The following is a 21,276-nucleotide window of genomic DNA, read 5'->3' as shown; positions in this document are numbered from 1 at the left end:
TGCACTCAGAAGCTTTTTTAAAAAGGTGATATGTTTATGTATATGCAAGAAATTAATTTTAAAAAAAGAAACTATTTCTACCTGTTCTGATGAGTTTTGCTTTTTGTTCTCTCCTGCATTTATTGTCTTATAGGAAAAAACAATTTGTCAGATCTTTGGGAAAAGGAACACACCTAACAGTTGTTGCTGAGACATTTAGTAAACATTTGGTACTGTATAAATATAATTCCAAAAAAGTATTTTCAAAAAGTCGTATAACCTCATTGTTGTTCTGAAGTGTTTTTTAAGACCTTTTATTTTAGTCATGATATTCATCTTAATCCTCTTCAAATGTGAAAGTACAGCCATTTCAGGCTTTTGTATACTAACAGTAAATCATGTCTAATCCTTTAGTCTCTCATTGCGTCTTCTGTTCAATTTATTATTTAGATGAACTGTTTTTTACTTTTTTGAATAATTCCGAAGAAACAGTAATTTGAGTTAAACTCAGTGCCAGTCTTGATACATTTCTAATTCTGAATGTACCCCCAGTCTAAGTTTTAGCATTATATTTGATTTTACAGTTTTTTCTTTGAGTTGGCTGAGGTTTAAATGTAATGCTTTCAAGACGTCTGATTTAAAGGAATTTCTAAATCTGGTTGCATAAGATTTTGGCTCAGTTTGTGCCACTGAATAAAAGCATCCTCATTCTTGACATATGTTCAGGGGAAGGGAACAGCTGAATAGATAGCTCTGAGGAACCTTTTGTTGTTAGGCAGGAATGTGACTCTCTTTTTGCAGAATTCAGAGGAAAAAGGCTATTCATTGATGGAAGATACCTTTAAAATTAATCTCCGGGGAAATATAAAGACTTAATTGCTGGTTTAGAGATGTAAGTCAAGGATAGCTTCCATAAACTCCATCAGGATCACTCTATATGAAAACATTCCCTAGTTCTCTATAAAACTGCTGTTAAGAAATGTCCAGAATCATCCAGGCTTTGAAAATTAAGGTATTCTTTTTGCATGTCACTTACCTTATCACTATCAGCCACTAACAGATTCTTTTCTCAGTGTTCTCTCCATGTCCTCATTTTGATTCTCACACCTGACCTTTAAGAGAAGAGGGAGTTCAACCAATTTCTCCTCCTTGCTCATTTTTCTAAAAAGCTGTTCACCTTTAAGACTCTGATCTGTTCTATTAAGTGAAAGCGGTTCAAACAGGAGGCCTGAGCCCTGGCAGCTTTACTGTCTGCACTACCTTAGAGCTCTTAGTTCATTCCTTGACTCCATTTTGAAGCACTGCAGCTAGATCTCTCTACCACAAGTTTGCTGTGAAGAGGGCAGACCCTCAGCAGTGTAAACATGAATCAGTAACGTATTTCTTCAAAGGCAGGAGTGGTTCTTTTAGCCATATTTTTTTTTTCCAGCAAACATGTGTAACTGAAGCTTAGGGATATTTCTAGATGTAAGGCAATTAGCAAAATGAACTGTTTACTCCTGGTATATCCTTCTAACTGATTGTAGCACTGCTTTTGGAGTAAGTCTTGCATAGGAAGAAGTATCTGGCACATAATAATGAATTGCATTCTACAGCATGAAATACTGTGAATTTTTCTTGTGCTGTAAATTTCATTGCCTTCAGAGTAAATTGTAGCCCAACGGTTTTTTGTTTTTTCTTTAAGTTCCTTTGGAAGGTCTAAGAAGTCAAAGCCAATTTGATGAGATGAGAACAAGTTACATCAGGGAACTGGTGAAGGCAATTGGTTTGCGCCAGAAAGGCGTTGTGGCCAACTCACAGCGTTTCTATCAACTTACTAAACTGTTGGATTCCATGCATGATGTAAGTTTGTTGGTTAATGCCTTCTGCTCTTTATGTAAGAAGGAACTGGTATTTCTTAAATATAATTCTATACAAGGGAATAGTCAGCATTGCTAAACAATAGAAGAAAACAGAAAAAATCCTTTATTGTGTGTATTTGTCTGACTAGATAGCTATATATTCAGCATCAGTAGATGTGTTGTGCACATATTTTATGGTATACAATACAGAAGTATTAGTGAAACATGCATTAGAGTGCTATCATTTTGTTTCATTTTTAGTGTAACATAGGCAGTACAGTTGTGGGCTTTGGTAGGGGTGGTGTATAGGTGTGTGTGAGCATGTGTGTACTTGTTCAGGAAAACAGTGTAAGGAATAGGCAATTCAAGTTGCAAAGTCCAACTACTAAGACTTAGTGAAAGGCAACCAAGATTAGCTTTGCAACCTTAGTTCAACTGTTTTTATGTGGATATTCTATATCACTTTCAGTATCTGTCTATGTTTGGGAATTGAATAATCTTTGAGAATTCTAGATACCAAGCCCTGGACACTTTTGAACTCAATGTTGGTTCTGGGGAGCTCCCAGGGAGTTCAAAATGGACAGGATCTTTGCATCGTTGTATTCTTCAGAACTCAGCAAATCCACATTTTATTTTAATTCAGTCTCTTCCTTTTAAATGCATACAGTTAAATAATCTGTGAGGGAGAGAAAGAGGGAGAGAGGCTTGCTGCAAAATAGCGAAGTGATGTTTGGTCCATGGAGTATCTTCTTTCAAGTTCTGTTTCAGCTCAGGCTGGTAAAGTGATAGGAGATACAAGGGAAAGAGAAATCATCACACTGGAGAGATTGTATGATGTTAAAGTTTAGGGTAGTAGAAATAGTATGATATTTGACAACATAATGGTCACTGGTCTGAAATAAAAATTGGAACCTCTCAGAGAGGCTAGAAGAGATGTAATAGTCATGTGTTGAGTGATTGTTTTCAAGGGATGAGAGCCTGTGGAGTTCAGTATTTGCAGCATACACGGATATGATCATAATGAAAACCATGGCAAAGCTCACAGGTAAGTAGTAAAAGCTGTCTCTCAGAGCAGCATTTAAATAGCAGGTAGTGACCAAAGCACACACTTGAGTGTGAGAATAAGAGGAGAGGTTAAAAGCTTGTTAAGTAGTTGTCATTGTTTGTCAAATATGTCATGAGTGAGGGTGATAATACTTGGTAATATTAGTGAAGCAGTGATGAATGTATGAGATTAAGTGATTGACAGCATGTTTATGTGGCTGCATTACTGTTAGCCTGATTGATCATGTTTGTATTTTATCAAATCCAGCTGGTGAAACAGCTCCATCTCTTCTGTTTGAACACATTTCTCCAGTCCCGTGCACTGAGCGTTGAATTCCCTGAGATGATGTCAGAGGTGATTGCTGCCCAGCTACCCAAGATTCTAGCAGGGATGGTGAAACCTCTTCTCTTTCACAAGAAGTGAAATGTCTTTTCTCTTATCATAGAGATGATACCTGGGTCATTTTTTGTTTGTTTATTTTGGTCAAGATTTTGCAATGTCAGGATTTCAGCGTATTTGACATACTTACCCTGCCGACTGCTTTATACCTGTAACATACACAAGCCATTCAAGCTTGATGTACATATTGTGAGTTCCTGATTCCTTAACTGCAAAAATCACAACAGTCATAAGAAATGTTTTGTAAATTGTCTAAGCTGCTTTTTAGATATGCATATGAATGACAATGAATAGACTTTCCAGATTTCTAACAAGTTATACATTTTTCTTACACATTGCACGCTCTTGAATTTCTGGTATGATATGGTGCAAAATTTTTACTTTAGTACATTGTGTGCATGGGTACATGTGGGCACGTACATAATATAAGATTTTTGAGGAATTAAAATAAATATTGCCCACATTTTCTTATGGATATTTCACTTTTTATTACTGCAATGCCACAATGACTAATTAAAGTGCTAGGCACACAGTATATATTCATACTCTCATCTGTGGTCATGTTGCATTGAAACTCTCAAGTACAGCATACCGTTTTCTGCAGCATTCAGTGGAGCTCTTCCTCAAAAATAAGAACGTTTAGGAAAATTTCAGTGTGTATTACACCAAAGTAATGTGTATGCAAACCCACTAGGTGTTGGTTTGTGTTATTTTCCTTAAAAGTTCAGCACTTACTAAAGCCAAATCACTTAGCTGTGATCCTAAATTCATCAACTCTTACATGCTGTATTTCAGAAGCTTTAAATAGAAATGTTATCACAGACTGCAACTCTTAATAATCTTAATGTTTTGAATTCCAATGCTGAAGGCTCAATCAGCCATTAGCATCAAATTATAGTGAGATTAGATGCAAAAAGAAATGGAAAATATGACTGCAAACACTTTGATACACATCGGACTCATTCAGTACAATTTAGTGGAGCTACATTTTCTATTCTAAAAGCATGCCATTATAAATGGGGTAACTGTAAAAAAGGAATTGGACTCAATTTCTTTTGTACATTCAAGAAGAATGGCATGTTTTACCATAGAAATGAATATTCACCTGAAAAATTATGATGTGGTGGTGTTTGTTCCTTTGATATGGTTATGAAGCCACTCATGCATTTAAGGCAGTAAATTGAGATACATTCAGACAACAGAGAAACAGATAAACCTTAAGAAGCACTTATGAGTCTATTAAAACATGGCAAATTTTCCGGTCATTAGAAATGATACGTAAACATAGTAAATGGTGAGTCTTGTTTGGGTACTTCTGGCCTTATGCTTTTGCTTTTGCCCATGACTTGTTAGGTGTCCCCATTATGTGACTGTGTCCTGCTGGTGGTGTGTAGCTTGGTCTCTACAGACATATCCTTGTCACATGAACAAAGGCCCCTGGGCCGTAAATTCAGTATCCCCAGCTAAATCAGGGCGCCCCTCATTAAAAGTATAAGTGATGTGCTTGTTGGTGAAAATTACATCTTGGACAACTGGCAATTACAGGAATGTCTAAAAGTGTCCTTACTGGTCATGATTTCCTAAAGCTAACAAAGAAGAATCTACATTACAACTGGGAATAAAAGCATTTTTGAGGTCCCCACATAGTAGTACAAAACCTATTAGAGCTGCTGCAAATGTGTGACCCTAGATAAAGTGGTATAGACAGACTTTTGTGTTAGTTGACTAGGTTTGCCATTTCTAACTGCCCAGGAAAGCAATGTCTTTCATATTCAATACAGTCTGACTTTTAACTGTGATCCTTAAAGCAATTATGTTTTAATAAATAGCACAAAATTCTTTATTTCTACATCCTGAAGTTTTGTTTTCTTTATTTTGTGTTTGCATTCAGTAAATGTGATTCTCAGTAGAAAATTCCATTTCAACCATTCCACTTTCATGTAATAACAGTATTTTCATGCATTCTTTTGGGATTGAATTTTGCCACATGATTGACCACTGAGTAAGCAGACTGTCTATGTTACTGTTTAGATTAAACTGATAACAGGAACTTCCCACACTAAAAATTACTCCTCATCACCCTAATTCTGAAATTAGAAGACAGAGCAGGCAGTATGTTTGCTTTAGGAATGCATGGATCTGCCTACATCTGCTTTTTACTCAATCCCTAAGTGGCTGACATGTCACCGTGTCCCATAAACTTGGCAGATTAGTCTGAAATGCACTATATTTGCCTCAAAGGCATAATCAAAAAAGAAGAAAAGATAACTTTTGGGAATAGACAACAAAGCTTAAAAACATTCTCAAATTGTATTTCTAAAAGATCTCTAACTCACAGAAAAAAAAATCCCAAAAGTTCATGGCCATGATGAATTCACTACACAAAATAGAATGATTGGGTAATTGTGTCTGCTATAAGAGTCTGAAAGTCCTGTGACCATTATATGTTTGTCTGAAGTTAGAAAAACAAATTCCAGCTATAAGCCCAGATTATAAAGTGGCCTTTGGAGTTCATTTTTATAATGTCATTTACTCTGGGTTACAAAGACACCATGAACAGTGGAAAAGGACCTGGGGGTGCTGGCAAACAGCAACTGAACATGATCCAGGGTGTGCCCAGGTGGCCAAGAAGGCCAGTGGCATCCTGGCCTGGATCAGCAATGGTGTGGCCAGCAGGAGCAGGGCAGTGACCGTCCCCCTGTACTGGGCACTGCTGAGGCCACAGCTCCAATCCTGTGTTCAGTTCTGGGCCCCTCCCTGCAAGAAAGACATGGAGGGGCTGGAGCGTGTCCAGAGAAGGGAACGGAGCTGGGGAAGGGTCTGGAGCACAAGGGCTGTGAGGAGCAGCTGAGGGAGCTGGGGGTGTTTGGTCTGGAGAAAAGGAGGCTCAGGGGAGACCTCATCACTCTACAGCTGCCTGAAAGGAGGGGGTAGCCTGGTGGGGGCTTGGGGGGGTCGACCTCTTCTCCTGGGTAACAACTGACAGGAGTCAGTCAACTGACCTCAAGCTGTTCTAGAGGAAGTTCAGGTTGGATATCAGGAGGAATTTCTTCACTGAAAGGGTGGTTAAGTGTTGGAAAGGGCTTCCCAGGGAAGTGATGAAGTCACCATCCCTGGAAGTGTTCAATAAATGACTGGACTTACTTCTGTGATTTAGTTGACAAGGTGGGAATCAGTCAAAGCTTGGACTCTATGATCTTGGCAGGTCTTTTCCAAATGAAATGGTTCTGATTCCATGAAGACCAATCAAAGCACCTGATTTCTTCCTTCCCTACAGAAATCTCGTGTACTATAACTTTTCAACCCTGTAGCAATGTTCAGAGACCCCTTACTTGATTTTTTTACTGAGTACAAAGTTTTATAGTTGTATGTGCTTCTGTCCTTTAATGCTTTTTTAAAGAGCAAAGCATTTTTGACCTGAGCTTTACAAATAGGTCTAAATAAACAAACATCTTGTAATGCTTCTCAATATATTGAGCAAGGCAGAATAATGCTGTATCTTCTTATGGTATGTTTACACACTAGAAATAAGAGGTTTCAGCAGATGGACTTTGCTTTTTTTCTGACATTTAGGATGAACCTGATTACATTTTAAAGGTATGAAATCTTTTGTGTTAATTAGAAAGTTTGCCAGCCATTTTCTACAGGCTTTTGTTTCGAGCTATCACTAAAAGTTCTTGATACACTGAATAATGCAGGCTGTGCCTGAAGCTAAGCCTCTCCTGTTCTGTACAGTTGAGGTATTTTTGACCAAAGCCCTTCAGCATTACTTTCTGTTGGTGCTTGAGGAAGCAAACAAACCAACCCATGAAGTCATCTACTTCCTTTGAGCTCTGCTGCTGTGATTCAGCTCTCTACAGGTATCATATTTATAGTTTTAAAATAATGTTTTGGAGGTTGAAGTGCCTGGCCATGGCAACTCACCTGTGTTTGGAGAGCTGAGACCTCCAGCATCTGCAAGCTGTTCTCTTTGTCTACGAGCTGCTCCACAGTTGTGCTTGCTGTGGTCCAAGAAACCCAAAAGATCCAACACTTGGCTCATGTTTTCAGAGAGCTCAGCTGTATCTACAGTTGGGATCAGCCTTTAGGGATGGGGGGATGTGGGTTCCTTAATACCTAGTCCATCACAGAGGGAAATGTGGTCTGGAAATTTCCATTGATTTCATGGCACTTTGGAACGGCCTGGTTATAAAGGCCCATAATAATTTCTGATCTGCAGCTGTTTCTTCAGCTGCACTGTGGTTATGCTTTCTCATGCTATATGTGCAACAGTGAAAGTGAGACCTAAATTTGTATTGTCTGACAGTCAATGCCTTGTTAGTACCTTAGATGGGTTTTTTCTTTCTTTCCAAGTAGAGTAATAGGTCTCTCTCCATTACCTGTGTTGGGAAGGTGAGCTGCTGCCCTGTGTTCCTACCTACACCCAAATATTCATTTCATTTACCAGTGATGTGTCAGTAGCATGAACAGCAGGGATCCTGCAGGGATCCTTCCTTCCCATCCTCTCCTCCCTGCCCAAACTTAAGGTTGGTTTATCTGCAGAGCAGGAGAGGATGGGGCTGCACTCCACCCATGCAGTGCAACTCCAAGCACACATTTCTTGCCTTACATGCTGTTTGTGGCAGGCTGACCTTTCTTTCCTTCCGAGAAGTCAGCTTGCAGCCACAGAACTAATGTCCAAAGCCCTCCCAACTTTCCACAGCTCAGAAGCCTGTGAGCATACTGCCAGGCTGGACTGTCAGCATTGCTGGATTTATTAGTTTGTACTGCTTTGTGTCATGGTGACCTGACTTGAACAGAGATTTGCTTTTGGTTTAGTTCTCCTTTTCCCTTGGAAGATGAAAAGGAAAAAAAACTCTAATATTTAAAGTATTTTTTGGTTTAAAATTTATGTGTTTTTTTTCAATAAATGCTATTAATTTTTTTAGATTGACATTATTTGCATGCAGAATGGTACCGTAGCTTCTCAGATGCTTGGACAGAAATATGCAGTAAAAGGTGACTGCACAGATATTAATAACTAAGTTAAAATTTATCTGTCTGTTTACCTTAAAGAGAAAATAAATAACCCTCAGAAAACAGTCTTTAAGTGCTGTTGGAACTGTGCAGCAGTTGCATAACTTCAAATACATGAGCAGTGCTGCTCCCTTGATGATTTTTTCGCTCACATTTAGGAATTGTTTTCCCTGGGTTGAGCCCACAGTGCTCTCCATGGGGCATTTAAAGCATATATGGAGGACATCAAATAGTGGTGGGCATTCATTTAATTCTAGTATATCCTTTAAAACTGGCAACATTTCAGTTTCTTGCCGGTGTGGGGTGGGCTCATTATAAAAATACCATCACGAGCCTTTTAGTCGTAGATCATGTTTTTCTGACCATGAAAACTAAGTTACCTTTTCACCTCTATGGGTACAATAGGGTTCCACCAATTTAGCATTCAGGCATATCAGTGAGGAAGTTCTCACAGTGTCATTTAAATAGTCTCACTCTATTGCATTTTCCCACACTTAATTCAAATACCTACCCAGCCAGTTCATGACTAAAATCTCCTTTTGCTTTGTGGAGGGAAAAAAAAAAAAGAAATAAGTCATTGTCAGGAGATCAGAACACTGCATCACTGAGCTTCAAACAAGGGGCTAGATTGGATGAAAAGCAGGTAGTGAGCATAATAATCACCTTTGACATCACATCAGAAATAACTGGGCAGAGAAGTAGAGAGACCTTTGTGTTATACAGGTGAGATTTATATGAACATCACCATAAGTTGCTCATTCCAGAGATGTGCATTTCTCTCATATTGTTGGGTGATGTCCAGTCTGAGACCCTAATCTGCGATATCTCCAGTGGATGTTCCCATCACAATGCTGCTCAAATAAACTGATTTATTCTGGCAGGCCTGTCTTGGCTATATCAAGCACGAATAAGGGAAGCACCAAACCAATATGTGCATGCAGTATGAATCCACAAAGGTATTGGATGTGGTCTTACTGAGAGTATATGAAAAAGAAACACCTGGCCACCTGAAATTAATATGTTCCCAACCATTTTCCCAGATTCCAGTAACATTCCTAAGAGTAAAACATGGATTTTGATGGACCATGTTAGCATATTCTGTTGTAGACAAAGGAAAACACACTTGACAAAAAATTGATCACTGTCAAATAGAAAAAACTGTGGCATCATGCTCTCAGGACAGGCTCTCAGCCTACCTGTAGGGCATTGCACACAGTGGATGGGAATATCATCTTTTGGGACTGTCATCACCACACATCAAGCATTGGACAGCTGATGATGACAAGGTTTTTCACTTAAAAATTTGGATGTTTTGTATCCTAAAGCTCAGCTTACAAGATAGTCACACTGCAGTGGCCAGTTCACTTCTTACAATAATTTAACACAATCACAACCCCAATTGCTATTACAAGCAGTTCGTAGTGATGGCTACAGCCAGCTTAGGTTGTACTGGGAGGCAGAAACTGCTTCAAAATACAGGTAATGTCTCTATTTAGCTGACCACAGCCAAAAGGTTGTGTGCACAAATCTGGCAAAAAAAAAAAACAAAACAAAAAAACAAAAAAACAAAACCAACCAAACAAACAAAAAAAAACCACCCAAAACCCCCTCCAAACATCTGAAATGTTGAAAATACTACTTCATGAAGTTTTCCACTTAAAGTATCCTTAAAGCCTTCCCTGAAGACAGACATTAATTTTAAGACAAACTACATGAGAAAAGCACAACCCAGTGCTGAGCATTCCTGCAATGCATGATCTGTTGAAGTTTCTGAATTTCTTACAGCCTCTAAATCCCAGTTCTTGTATTTGTGAAACATTTATTCTCCCTTCCTTCCTATGCCTTCAACATACCTTCTTTTCCCAATGGGTTACTTGGATATGTAATACATTAACACTTTGTAGAGTCTTTGTAATCCTCAATGGAAAAATTCTGTAAAAAGACAAATAATCCTTAAGACATCTTTGTACTGATGTTCATATTTCTCCATACTTAACATTCAAGGATCATGATAGATGTAATTTATGCTTTGCAGCTATTGTTTTATTTTTGGAAAAAAAAAAAGACTTGTATAAGATTTCTGTATTTTCCTCTTGAGGAGCTTTCATCTCTATATTTGTACAACTGAAATAATAGCTTCAAGTATTTTTGCAAAGGTGTTGTCTGGCTACATTGTGTCATGTCCAATAAACTGGGGATGTGCTTGCATTGTGGTAGTATGAGAAGCTTTTAACTCTTCAGTAGATGTACAAAAATCCACTAGATTGAGTGGAGGATAAAGCTGCAGAATGACACTGTTGTCACTGGACACGAGGCTGCAGCTGCCAGTACCAGGCTGGTGGAGCCATTTGTGCTGCAGTCCTACAGAGCAGCTGCTGGGAGGCTGATTTTGGGGGGAATACTTTGGCAGCTCCAGGTTAGAGACAATACACACTTTTTTTATTTACTGAGTTCAAGCCCAGGTGGCTGGGACAGGGTTAGGGAGGTTGGGGGGAGCAGAACTGTTTTCCATTTTGTTTGCAATTCGAACCTTCTACAAGACAGGATACAATAAAACTTTATTTAATTATTTATTTTTATCTTTATTTATTCTTACATGGAAAGTCGTGACTTTAATCAAAACTGCAGCAGTCCAGCTGCCAGCCTATAGAAGCATTAAAATAAGTTACAATGCATTCCTGATCTCCTGGCATAAGCACACACAAAGGGAAAGTTTACTAAAAAGCCTGCCCTGCAGTGCAGAAGGTCCATGCACAGCAGCAGCAGCAAGAAGTGCTGATATGGGAGCAGAGGCCGTGGCACAGTGGGAATGGAGGTGCTGGCACGGTGCTGCTGGTTCAGATCAGCAGGAATACACCTGGGTAGAGACACCATTAGCACAGCAACCTACACATTGGGTAATCATTTATTTGTAACTATTTAAAAGCCAGGGTTTCAGAATAAATTGTCCCCAGACTTTACAGAGGCAGTGCCTGAGCTCACTACCACGTCCACACCAAGAACTGGAGTTTTCTGCTGCCAGAATTGGTCAGTGCCAGATGTGAGGTGTAAGATGCAGCACACTGCAGGATGCATCCATCTGCTATCCATCCACCCTGCGATCCTCAGTCATGGGGGAGAAAAGCTTTTCTTGTTGCTGATCATTGACCTGGACTGGAGCAACTTTTCCTTGGCTGCACCAACAGGGCACATCACTCCTGGCTTTTAAGGACCTGACTCCAGTGCTCAGGTGATCCTTCCCTCACCCTCAACGGGTTCTGCTTCCCACCCCACTTCCTTCTGATGGGGTGTGCAGCAGGCAAGGATTGGGACCCACAGCCTGGTGAGGGGCACAGGTAGAATGGCTGGGAAATGCCATGTGTCCTCCATCAACAGGAAACACCACCCCTCTGCTTTCCCGTTCTAAGGAAATACTGGCAAAAGACTGGACTGTTGGTTTAGATGTCTCCTCTTCTAAGGATGTGCTGCAGTGTTAGTGTGCCCTCAGAGAAGGATTAGTCATGCCAACAATGCCAATACTTAAGGACATCATTTCCACGTAATACAGAACATCTTGAAAGTGATGTTGCAGTTTCATTTCTGAATGTCCTCATTCTTGTGAATTCATGTTTTGGATGTTACCAGTGCTCCATGTACACATCACGAACAGCTTGACAGGGCTGGGACTTACCACACAGATGATTCATTTTCCAAATTAATTTAGTTTTAAGCATTCCATGCAGTATAAAACAACTGGGGAAGGCATTTAGTCAGTACAAAAACACATTAATTTCTTTTAAGTGTAAGTTCTATTAGCAGCTAGCATACAAAAGAAAATAATCTTAAAGTCTTTGAGACACTTGAACTTCAAGGTATCAAAGTTAAAGAATGTGGTCCTACTTAAATATGCATTCAGTTGAGCATATCTGCATTGGTACCTTTATTTAGGCCCCAATTATTTATTTACACAATGACGCTCCTTAGGATTGAATGGAATAGCTTTGTGTGTGCATATCTATATATCTATATATCTCTATGTATGTATGTATGTATGTGTCTATCTGTCTATCTGTTCTGTCCCAATTCAGCCTCAATGCACACCCCTTTTGCTCAAGAATAGTTTGGGGTTTTATTCTTTCTAACAGACATAGTAATAGAAGGGTATAAAGAATAAAATAAGATTACTCATTATTTGACATAGGATGTCTAAACCCTTTGAGGTAGAAGGTTTTGCTTTAACCTTTAGCAGATAACAGTCCCCCTAAATGAGATGGATTTTTTTATTGTGACATCTCAGACTCCATAATGATGCAGATTCTCCCAAGCCTGACTCATCTCTGCACAGCACAAGCGATCTACCTCTCAAACATACTAATGAGTTAAGAAATAATCACTGTCTGTTCACAGGGAAGGCAGAGCTGGTATTTTGTGATTATCTAAATGAAAGCAATAAGTGGTGTCAGAGATTCTGCCGTGTGGGAATTCGGATTAAACCATCATTTGTTTTCCTGTGCGTCAGTAATGAAGGTGCTGCAGCCCTGGAGAAGGCACCAAACTGAGCCAAGGCTGAGGTGATGCCCTGAGGAGCTCCAGTGTCCGAAATGTCCAATGCCCTCCCTGTGAGCTGCACTGGGTTCAGTGTTACCACTGCTTCACTCAGATGTTCCTGCAGGGAAGGCTGACCTAAACGTGTTCCTGGGAAAGAGCTGTGCTTGTTCCTTCTGCCTTCAGGAGAGGAGCTATTTGTGAGAGATTCACACAAATAACACCATGTTAACACCGTCTTGATTTTCCCTCTGGATATAAACTATCCAGCAAAGCTAATTAGCTAAAAAGCCACAATATTCACCTGAGTTTCTCATGCTGATGTGCTTACAGATATCATTATTATGATCACGCTTTGGTTTCCCAGTTCATTTAGGAAACATTTCAAGGCATCATTTAAACAAAGATGAGGAAAACTTATTAAGGCAAGGGTTTGGCAGGGGCAGACTTGGTTCTGTGTTTCTCCGAGGGTAAAAATAATTGTGCTGGTTTGTTTTGCATTGCCTGAACTTCAGGGGGATGGGGAGGGCAGGGACAAGGGCTCATCTGGAAACAAAACAATGTCACAAATCACAGCTGGAAGCCGGTGACACACTCCTATGGCATTCATTGCAGGTTTCTCAGGGAAGGTCTGGGGAGCACGACATTGTGCAGAATGGCCATTTTTCTCATCCAAAGCAGGCAGTTTGTCCTAATTACAAAAAAGAAACAGCACTTCACAGGACCAAACAAAAGCATCCCTTGACCAACAGCAACAACAGGAAATAACTTAAAGTGACAATTTAAGATGAGGTTTTATGTAAGTATACATTTGCATCACAGCTGCCAAGCACAATTTGTTTGCACATAAATGTCTCTGAGGTCTCTGCTATCTACCTGCTTCCTTTAGATGTTCCTGGAGGGTGCACCAGGGCCCCCCAGTGTAGTTTTTGTCTTTTTGTGGATTTTCCCTGCTGATAGGCATCCTGGTATTTTTGTGGTAATCCAGGACTCACAGTTGTTACTGCTTTCACAGTCTCTGTTTCCAGCACTTTGTGCTCAGCCTCCCAGCTCAGGTGCACTGAAACTCTAACCCTTGTTACCTTTTGTGAGGCCCTTGCAAACAGCACATGCTCTATTCTAGGAGCCAGTTGTGTCCTGTATGCCAGTTAATTTATTTGGATGAACACTTTACGGATTGGTCAAGCTCAGGTTTCTTATCCCCCTTCTGCCAGGGTTTGGGAATTGTCCTCTGAAAGGCTTCTCACAGGGCTTCCCAGTGTGCAGCTGTCTCACCTGTTTGTGCACCACGCCGATGTTTCCCCAGTGCTGCCATGGGTGTACAGTCAGGTCTGGAACGTGGAGACCCCAAACGAGCAGGCTGGAGCCCATCACTCCTGCTCCAAGCTCTGCTCTGCTCTGAGATGTTGGGCACCTTCCATAGCCCACCCTGCCCCAAGCCCACCAAAGGCTGAGCCCCCACCCTCTCAGCCCCCCATCTGCTGCTGGGGATGGATCTCAGGATGCTGTAGCCAAAGCACAGCATTGCAAACCTCGTTTTGAAAATAACCCAAATCCAGATGTGCTGCATGTTTCCCTTTGCATGTGTTTTTTTCGTAGGAATGCAAGAGCAATGGCCATCAACAAAACTAAATGGCTGATGTTTTTCATTCAGATGGGACTCTAATCCCTTCTAAGGGCACCCAAGAGCCATTAACAGTAATTTTAAATGAAATACACCCGTGCTGGCTCTAACTAATCAGTTCCTCAATTATACTGGCAGAAAGATGTATTCCAATTACCAAAGTACTTTCAAGTGAATTAAGACTCCTTTCTGTACCGGCTGTGGAGGTCACTCAATGTTCCCATGAATCCCTGCATGTTTACATTAAAAAAGCACACCATGATCTTTGGCAAAGGCACTTGCTCTAGGTTAGTTCAGCTTTTGAACTTGTTGCCACAAATACAATAGAAAAGAAGCCAACCATTGCAAAAGAAGCCAAGAATATCTTTCAATACTTTGTTTCCGTATCAGCAATTAATCCAAATGACACGGGAAAAGTTTTACAAACATGAAATAAAATTTTAAAAGATGGAAGTGTAGATACCTCATTTACCATGTTTAATAAGCAGTGTTTGTGTTAGAAAAGTTGGTTTTTAAGGAATGCATCATGCCAAACTAATGAGAAAATGTTCCGAACCGGGACCTGAAGTGACTTTGCCACCTGCTCAGTTTACACCTATGCTGTTTCCTTGGATCACTTAAGTTTTTCCTCTTTAGGTAGGAGGCTGTGGCCAGCTTGGCTCATCTGAGCACACATTCCATACCAAAGCAATCCCACACATCACTTTCTCCCTAGTCTATGTTGAAGGCTTATCAGCAATAAAGCCAAAAATATTAATTTTTCAAAACACACGAGAATCGTGCCCTGTAAAATGTTTTAATGCAACCAAGTAATGATATGTATCTTCAACCTTTTGGGCAAGAAGCACAGATGTCTCACCTCTTGAGAGTTTTAGATTTGGTGTTAATGTGGTAATTCAACAGCAATTTAAGTCTTTTTACATTTAAATGCTCACTTAAATGTCAAAATATAGCATGTCAGACAGAATATAGGTTTCCCAGAAATAATAAAAAAAAATCTTACTTATTCCCTGATGCCAAGTAAAATGGGATACTGTGAAAACGAGTGATGAGAACTATTTTAGAGGTTATTCTTGACCCCAAAGTAGTGTGCATTCACTCTTGCAGATCAGGGGATCTAAAGCTGAGAAGCCTTCATCCCCGTGGAAAAGAGCAGAAAACTAACAGAAAACACAACCATTTCATTTCAGATTTTTAACACAAAATGAGCAGTGAACTGTCATTTTTGATGAGCTATCAAAATGCAGATATTCTCCAATTCCTCCTGTGCCTAATCACAGAGCAGAGCTGGCCATCTGTGGCAGCTCCTACCATTCCTGCTTTCATGGCCCCCCCAGCAGTGGAGGGGTCCCCGTGGCAGCCGGGGGTGTTGTGGGCAGTGATGGTGACAGCTCCCATTGCTATTGTTCCACACCCCACCTCAGGGGCGCTTCTCAAAGTCAGAGCACTAAGCTTCAGCTCAGCTTTAACCCCTTGCTGCAGCCCCTCCACTTCTCAGGCTTTTCCAGCAGAATTAATACAGCCAGAGGGGCTTTGCCTTGGTCCCAAGGGAAACCTTGCCTTCTCCCTGGCCCCATCCTGTCTGGGACACCAGGATCTCAGCCAAGGTGCAAGACAGTTTGGTGATTGCAGGCTGCAGGTGATGCTTGGATTCCTGAAAGCCAAATCCACTTCTCTCATATCCTCAAGCAGGGAGAGCTGTGAAATACAGGCTTCACTTCAGAGCAGTTAGAAAGCATCAGAAGGGAGAGACTCTTTCTCCATCTGGTCCGTGCTGCTTGGCTTCTCGACAATCTCATTTTTACTTACAGCCACGGCACTGATGTTTTGTTTCTGTCTGTCTCTGATGTGTCCCTGGGCAGAGCTGTGGGCACAGTGCCTGCACAGGAGCAGGCTGGCAGGGCAGCTGCCCAGCCCAGGGCCACAGCAGCCTGAGTGTGCCAGGAGCTGGCAGCTGGCAGCCATGGATGCAGGAGCAGTATCCATCCTCCCTGGCCTCCTGCAGCTCTCTGCACTTCCAAGCCCAAGCACAGTGACCAGGGAAAGAGTTTATCAGCTGGCTGTTTTGATCTTGTTTAAGAAACACAGGTTTTTTAGTCTGTATCATAACAAAGCCTGATTGTTTCAGGGAATTAAAGTCTCCTGAGTTTCTGGTGAGTTTCTTCAGGGAAAAGGCAAGGCTACCTCACAGCTCCCTTTGCCTGGGGCACAGCTCTAACTCCAGCCTGAAGGCTGTAAAAACTGAGACAAGAAGTCTTGGAGAGATGCTGGGGAGGTCATGGAAGGGAATTTTCAGAGGCCAGTGCACTTGCTTCCCTTACCTGGTACTGCTGTTGGAAGGCCTTCCTGTGAGCTGAATTCCTCTGCTGAATTCCAGAGGCAAACACCTCATCAGTGACATTCCACCATAACAGGGCTCTGCTTCTTGCGACCTAACATCCAAAGCTGTCATTTTATTTTCCTCAAAAGCCACATCTTTGCAGACTTCCATGTGATCAGGACAGTGTATGACAGACTATTTTCTGGTGTTCATGTGCCCATCTATGTAAAGCATCCTTAGGGGTGAAATGTTACTCTAAGACGTAGGTATGGATAGAAGTAGAAACAAAGTGTTATTGGAAAAATCAAAAGGCTGAACAAGACGCCAAATTTAAAACCAATAAAGAAACAGTTTATGTATAGAAGATTTTTATTTTGAAAATAATTTTTTCAAATTTTGAAACACAGTGTAAAGTACAACATAGAATTATGTCTGCAGTCAGCTTATGCATGTCATGCTAGTTATTTACATGTAGATATATACAGAGTGCAGATAATTATTGAAACCACACTACAAAATAAACAGAGAGTTCAATAAGATAATTTAGTAGGACTTTATTAAATAGATATAGTTATGGATTGTAAATATTTTCCTATTAAAATACCATAGTATCTAAAGTAACCCCTATAAACTCTAATACCTCCAAAATTGCCATAAATATGATTGAAAATGGAAACTATCCATGTGCCCTGTTCAGCTGTTCTGCCCTTTGTTCCAACAGAAACTCTTGCAGAGATACTGGTGCTATCTTTAGTGCCAGAGCTTTGATGACAACTCCCAATAAAACACTAGCAGAAAGCTCAGATGCAAAACAGCTTTCAGCTGAAGCATCCAAGGGTTGTGGCACTGTGCTCTACACTTAAAACAACAAGAATAATCTGATGGCTTATGAAACACTGCCACACACAGGACAATTAAAGAACCGATATGATCCTCAGTGGCTGAAGTAGTGGCTGTTTGGATACCAAGCACCTTACTAAAACAAAACAAAGCAAACTCCCAAAGCCCATGCAAAATCTTAAACTAAAAAAGAAGAGACCTCCCAATGGGTACAGACACAGCCTGCCTGACAGTGGGCTTTAGCAGGAGTAGGAGCTGGATGGGCTGCAGCAGCAGCAGCAGGGCTCTGTGACCAACCAGAGAGAGGCTAAGGTTGCCCATGGCTTTGATCTCTGGCCACTGAACAATTCATCCAGGCCTCTCTGCTGAAAGAAAGGACAACCCCAAGCCAGATCATAGATTATCCCATTAGCAGAATATTCTATCTCCTTTCTGGGGGTTTCTGGCCAGCAAACCTTCACTATAAATTGCCAAAGGTCTGTCTTTGACTTCACTAGAGCTTTGACACTTTCCATCAATGGAGAAGATCCATCCCAGTCTAGAGGATGGGCTCCCCAACTGGGATTTCTCTTCTTGTTGCTCAATACAAAATTGCACAACCTTCTGCCTTAGGAAAAGAAATATCAAGAACAATGTGCTTTTTAGTTTCATTATTTATTCTGATGCAATATATTAAGTAGAAAATAGGCCGGGGAGAAAAGTTAACAAAAAAAATCCAATTACTGCCATACAGTGCTTTTTGTTGTTGTTGTTGTCGTAATTACCATTCTGAACTGCAGAATTTTACAACTTTTCCTCTCCTAACATCTTTCCTAAAGGCACATTACAATTCAATCCAATTACAGGCAAAGAATAGAGATTAGCACCAGAAAATATATAAAAGGAAAATAAGTTACTATTACTATCATAGAATAGCGCTGGTCAGCAAATCTGTGCATTTTTTTTTCCAGAAATAATTGTACAATGAACATTATAGATTAGTTAGGGACATAAGTGATAACTATGGTTTAATTTAACAGTTTTGTTACATATAACTCTAAGAGCCAAAATATGGCAAGCACATTTTAATACTGAACTCATAGGAATTACACACAAAAAATGTAATCTTTATCATCATTAATAAAAAGTGTGAATATAGAATATTAATATACTTTACATATTTATCATACAATATATCAGTCCTTCACACTATTAATTTGATTCATGTTGTGCTGCAACATGTATCAAAAGGTTTAACAAAGAAAAAACATGGCTAATTATACGTTGTGGGTACAGACATTATTTCCACAAGTCAAACAATAACACCAACAATGTATCTCTACCTTGGGTTCTACAGTGATATTTGGAACAAACCTGCTGCATCCTTTTAAGAATAATAATAATTATTTTAAAAAATGTTTAACCTTTGCTTGTAGAGAGAGTCTGATTTCCATTAAGAATAGTAAATCACTACTATGAGCTAATTTAATTCAGATTGCCTAATTTTCTGGTAAGGCATTATCAAAATATTATATCTCCATTTAGATTTCATAAGGATTTCTGATTCCTTGCTATTGTTAGAAGGGATTTTTGGTGAGGCCTGAGAGTATCATCATTAGAGAAGCTTTGGTGCTGCCTCCTCCCCCTCTTCAGTTTTTGCACCCCTACTAAACTTTCTGGTTCACTGTTCAGCTTCCTGTAGAGATAAACTCCTTCTTAAAAGGCAGGGAAGAGCTGGGGCACCCACAACCCAGCAGTGAGTTCATACAGAAAGTGCTACTATGTGCTGCAGAGGAGAGTACAAGAAAAACCATAGAGTTCCAAAAACCAAAACCCCTGCTCCTGGAGAGTGAGAGGCTAACTCTAAGTAAGAATGGGCATAATCTTCTTCAGAAAGAAATGCCATTTTAAAGCTAAAGGATTTAAAAATTATTTTTGCCTAGTTTGGAAGAAGGTCTTACAAAGCTGCAGAGCATTACAGAGGAAAACACAGATCTGTTTTGTGAGCAGCACAGGAATGGAATCCAGTTTCTTATGAAGTTGTCTTCTCCAATTCTAATTTTGGCCTAATGTGAGATGAATATGTGGGATCCTCCACAGGGATTCCTCCAGGTCTTTCTACAACCATTCCCTCAGCACTCATAGGCTCTGCTTGGTTAATCTGTAACTGAACTTGGCAGTTCTACAGAATTTTTAATGAACCTGGCATCTTTGACTGTTCTAGCTTGCACTCAGATCAGCTGCTTTCAAAACACAGTACTGAAGAATTGTGAGACACATATAGAGGATGTGAAATCACCTAAGCTTAGGGGTTTTCTTCCCAGTTATTTTTAAATCAGACTAGAACAAAGCAAGTAAGAGCAAACATTTTCTATTTCACAATTCCTCAAGAATTTCACAACAATTAAATTGCCCTTAAGAGGTATGAGGGTTCATCAAAGGATGTTCAATAGAGTTTGCTACTGACTCCATGCAACAGACAGAAGCTGGGATTTTTTCCCCTGAACACTGCATTTTTCTGCCTGTGTGAGATGTGCTGGGCTACCAGCCTCTGCTCAAAGTTCTGCTTCCCGTTCTGCTCCTTTTTGCCTGCAGCAGCACTTTTCCTGGGAAGGTCACCAGAGGCAAACCTTTTGACAGCCTACAATTTTTTGATTGTAAAATACAGCAAAAAACCAACCAAACCTATGTTGGTCTTCTCAGGGCAATGGCAGTCTCAGGCATAGCTTAGATTAAGAAAACTTGGCTTGCCTTAAAATGGATGAAGATTCAAATGGCTGAGGAAAGATCTTCACTTCCTTTCACATCTGCTCTGGGCACAAGAGATGAGCACACGTGCCTGCCTTCACTGCCATTGCCATCAGGAACAACCCTTCATCACAATGCACTGGGCACAGTCTGGATTTAAGATGAAGTGAAACCTATTTTGGGATTAATGAAAATGTTTAGGGTGAAGAAAGAACCCAGGCCACTCAGTCACTAATGCATGGGGTCTGTTCTCAACTGCCTGCAGCCAGTCTTGCTCAGACTCCCCCTACGAAAATGATTTTTGTAAGGATGTTCTTCGAGCCTCTCTCTTTCTCTGACCATCACTCAAAAGATCCTGCAGGATTCTGCCACCAGCCTGAAATCCAGCAATTGCTCTAAAGAATTCATGCACTAATATAAGTACAGAATGTTCTGATGTGCTTCTCTGTGTTGGCAATGAGTCTTACTTTTCAATTTAAACAAGAAAAAGGCTATGGAAAGAAAAAAAAACCAGCTGGTAAAAAATTACTGATGTTTTTACCTTAACAACAGTTCTTTCTTAAACTTTCTTGAAGTAGTGTAAAACTTAGAAATCAACAGATTTATATGTATATTCCTTGAGAGATCTATGAAACTAAGCCTAGATAATTCTAAGAGACAATGAATTCTTTTGGAAGCACTGATGTTGAAGAAATACTAAGATGGAGGTTAAATGTTTTCAATCAGGAATGGTAAGTAGCCAAGCAAGCAGTGCATGTTTTCCCTCAAGGTGTACAAGAAAACTGCTTAGACTGAGAAAGTTTCTTATGTTTTTCTTTGACTTGGATTTGGTTTTTTTTTCCCTTTTCAGTCCTACCAGGAGCAATCAATAGGTCTTTACAACACCTTTGAAAAGCAAGGAGTTTTTATTCTGTGGAAGGAGAGAATCTCTGTCAAATATTTTAGCAGAAGTCAGGAGAAA

The 21,276-nt window shown here is 40.2% G+C and overlaps 1 protein-coding gene across 1 annotated transcript in view; it reads left to right on the top strand.

Moving 5' to 3' along the window:
- The window catches only part of PGR (progesterone receptor), a 37,930-nt gene extending 27,442 nt beyond the window's left edge, over nt 1-10,488 (top strand). The window contains exons 7-8 of the mRNA XM_014886597.2: nt 1,664-1,821; nt 3,133-10,488. Coding sequence (XP_014742083.1) covers nt 1,664-1,821; nt 3,133-3,288 — 314 coding nt within the window. The 3' untranslated portion in view covers nt 3,289-10,488. The remainder of the gene's footprint in view (nt 1-1,663; nt 1,822-3,132) is intronic.
- Nucleotides 10,489-21,276: the final 10,788 nt, after the last annotated feature.

This window comes from Sturnus vulgaris, chromosome 2, assembly GCF_052056855.1.
Source record: "Sturnus vulgaris isolate bStuVul1 chromosome 2, bStuVul1.hap1, whole genome shotgun sequence".
NCBI classification, from domain to species: domain Eukaryota; kingdom Metazoa; phylum Chordata; class Aves; order Passeriformes; family Sturnidae; genus Sturnus; species Sturnus vulgaris.
This window is presented reverse-complemented; position numbering and strand designations above follow the sequence as displayed.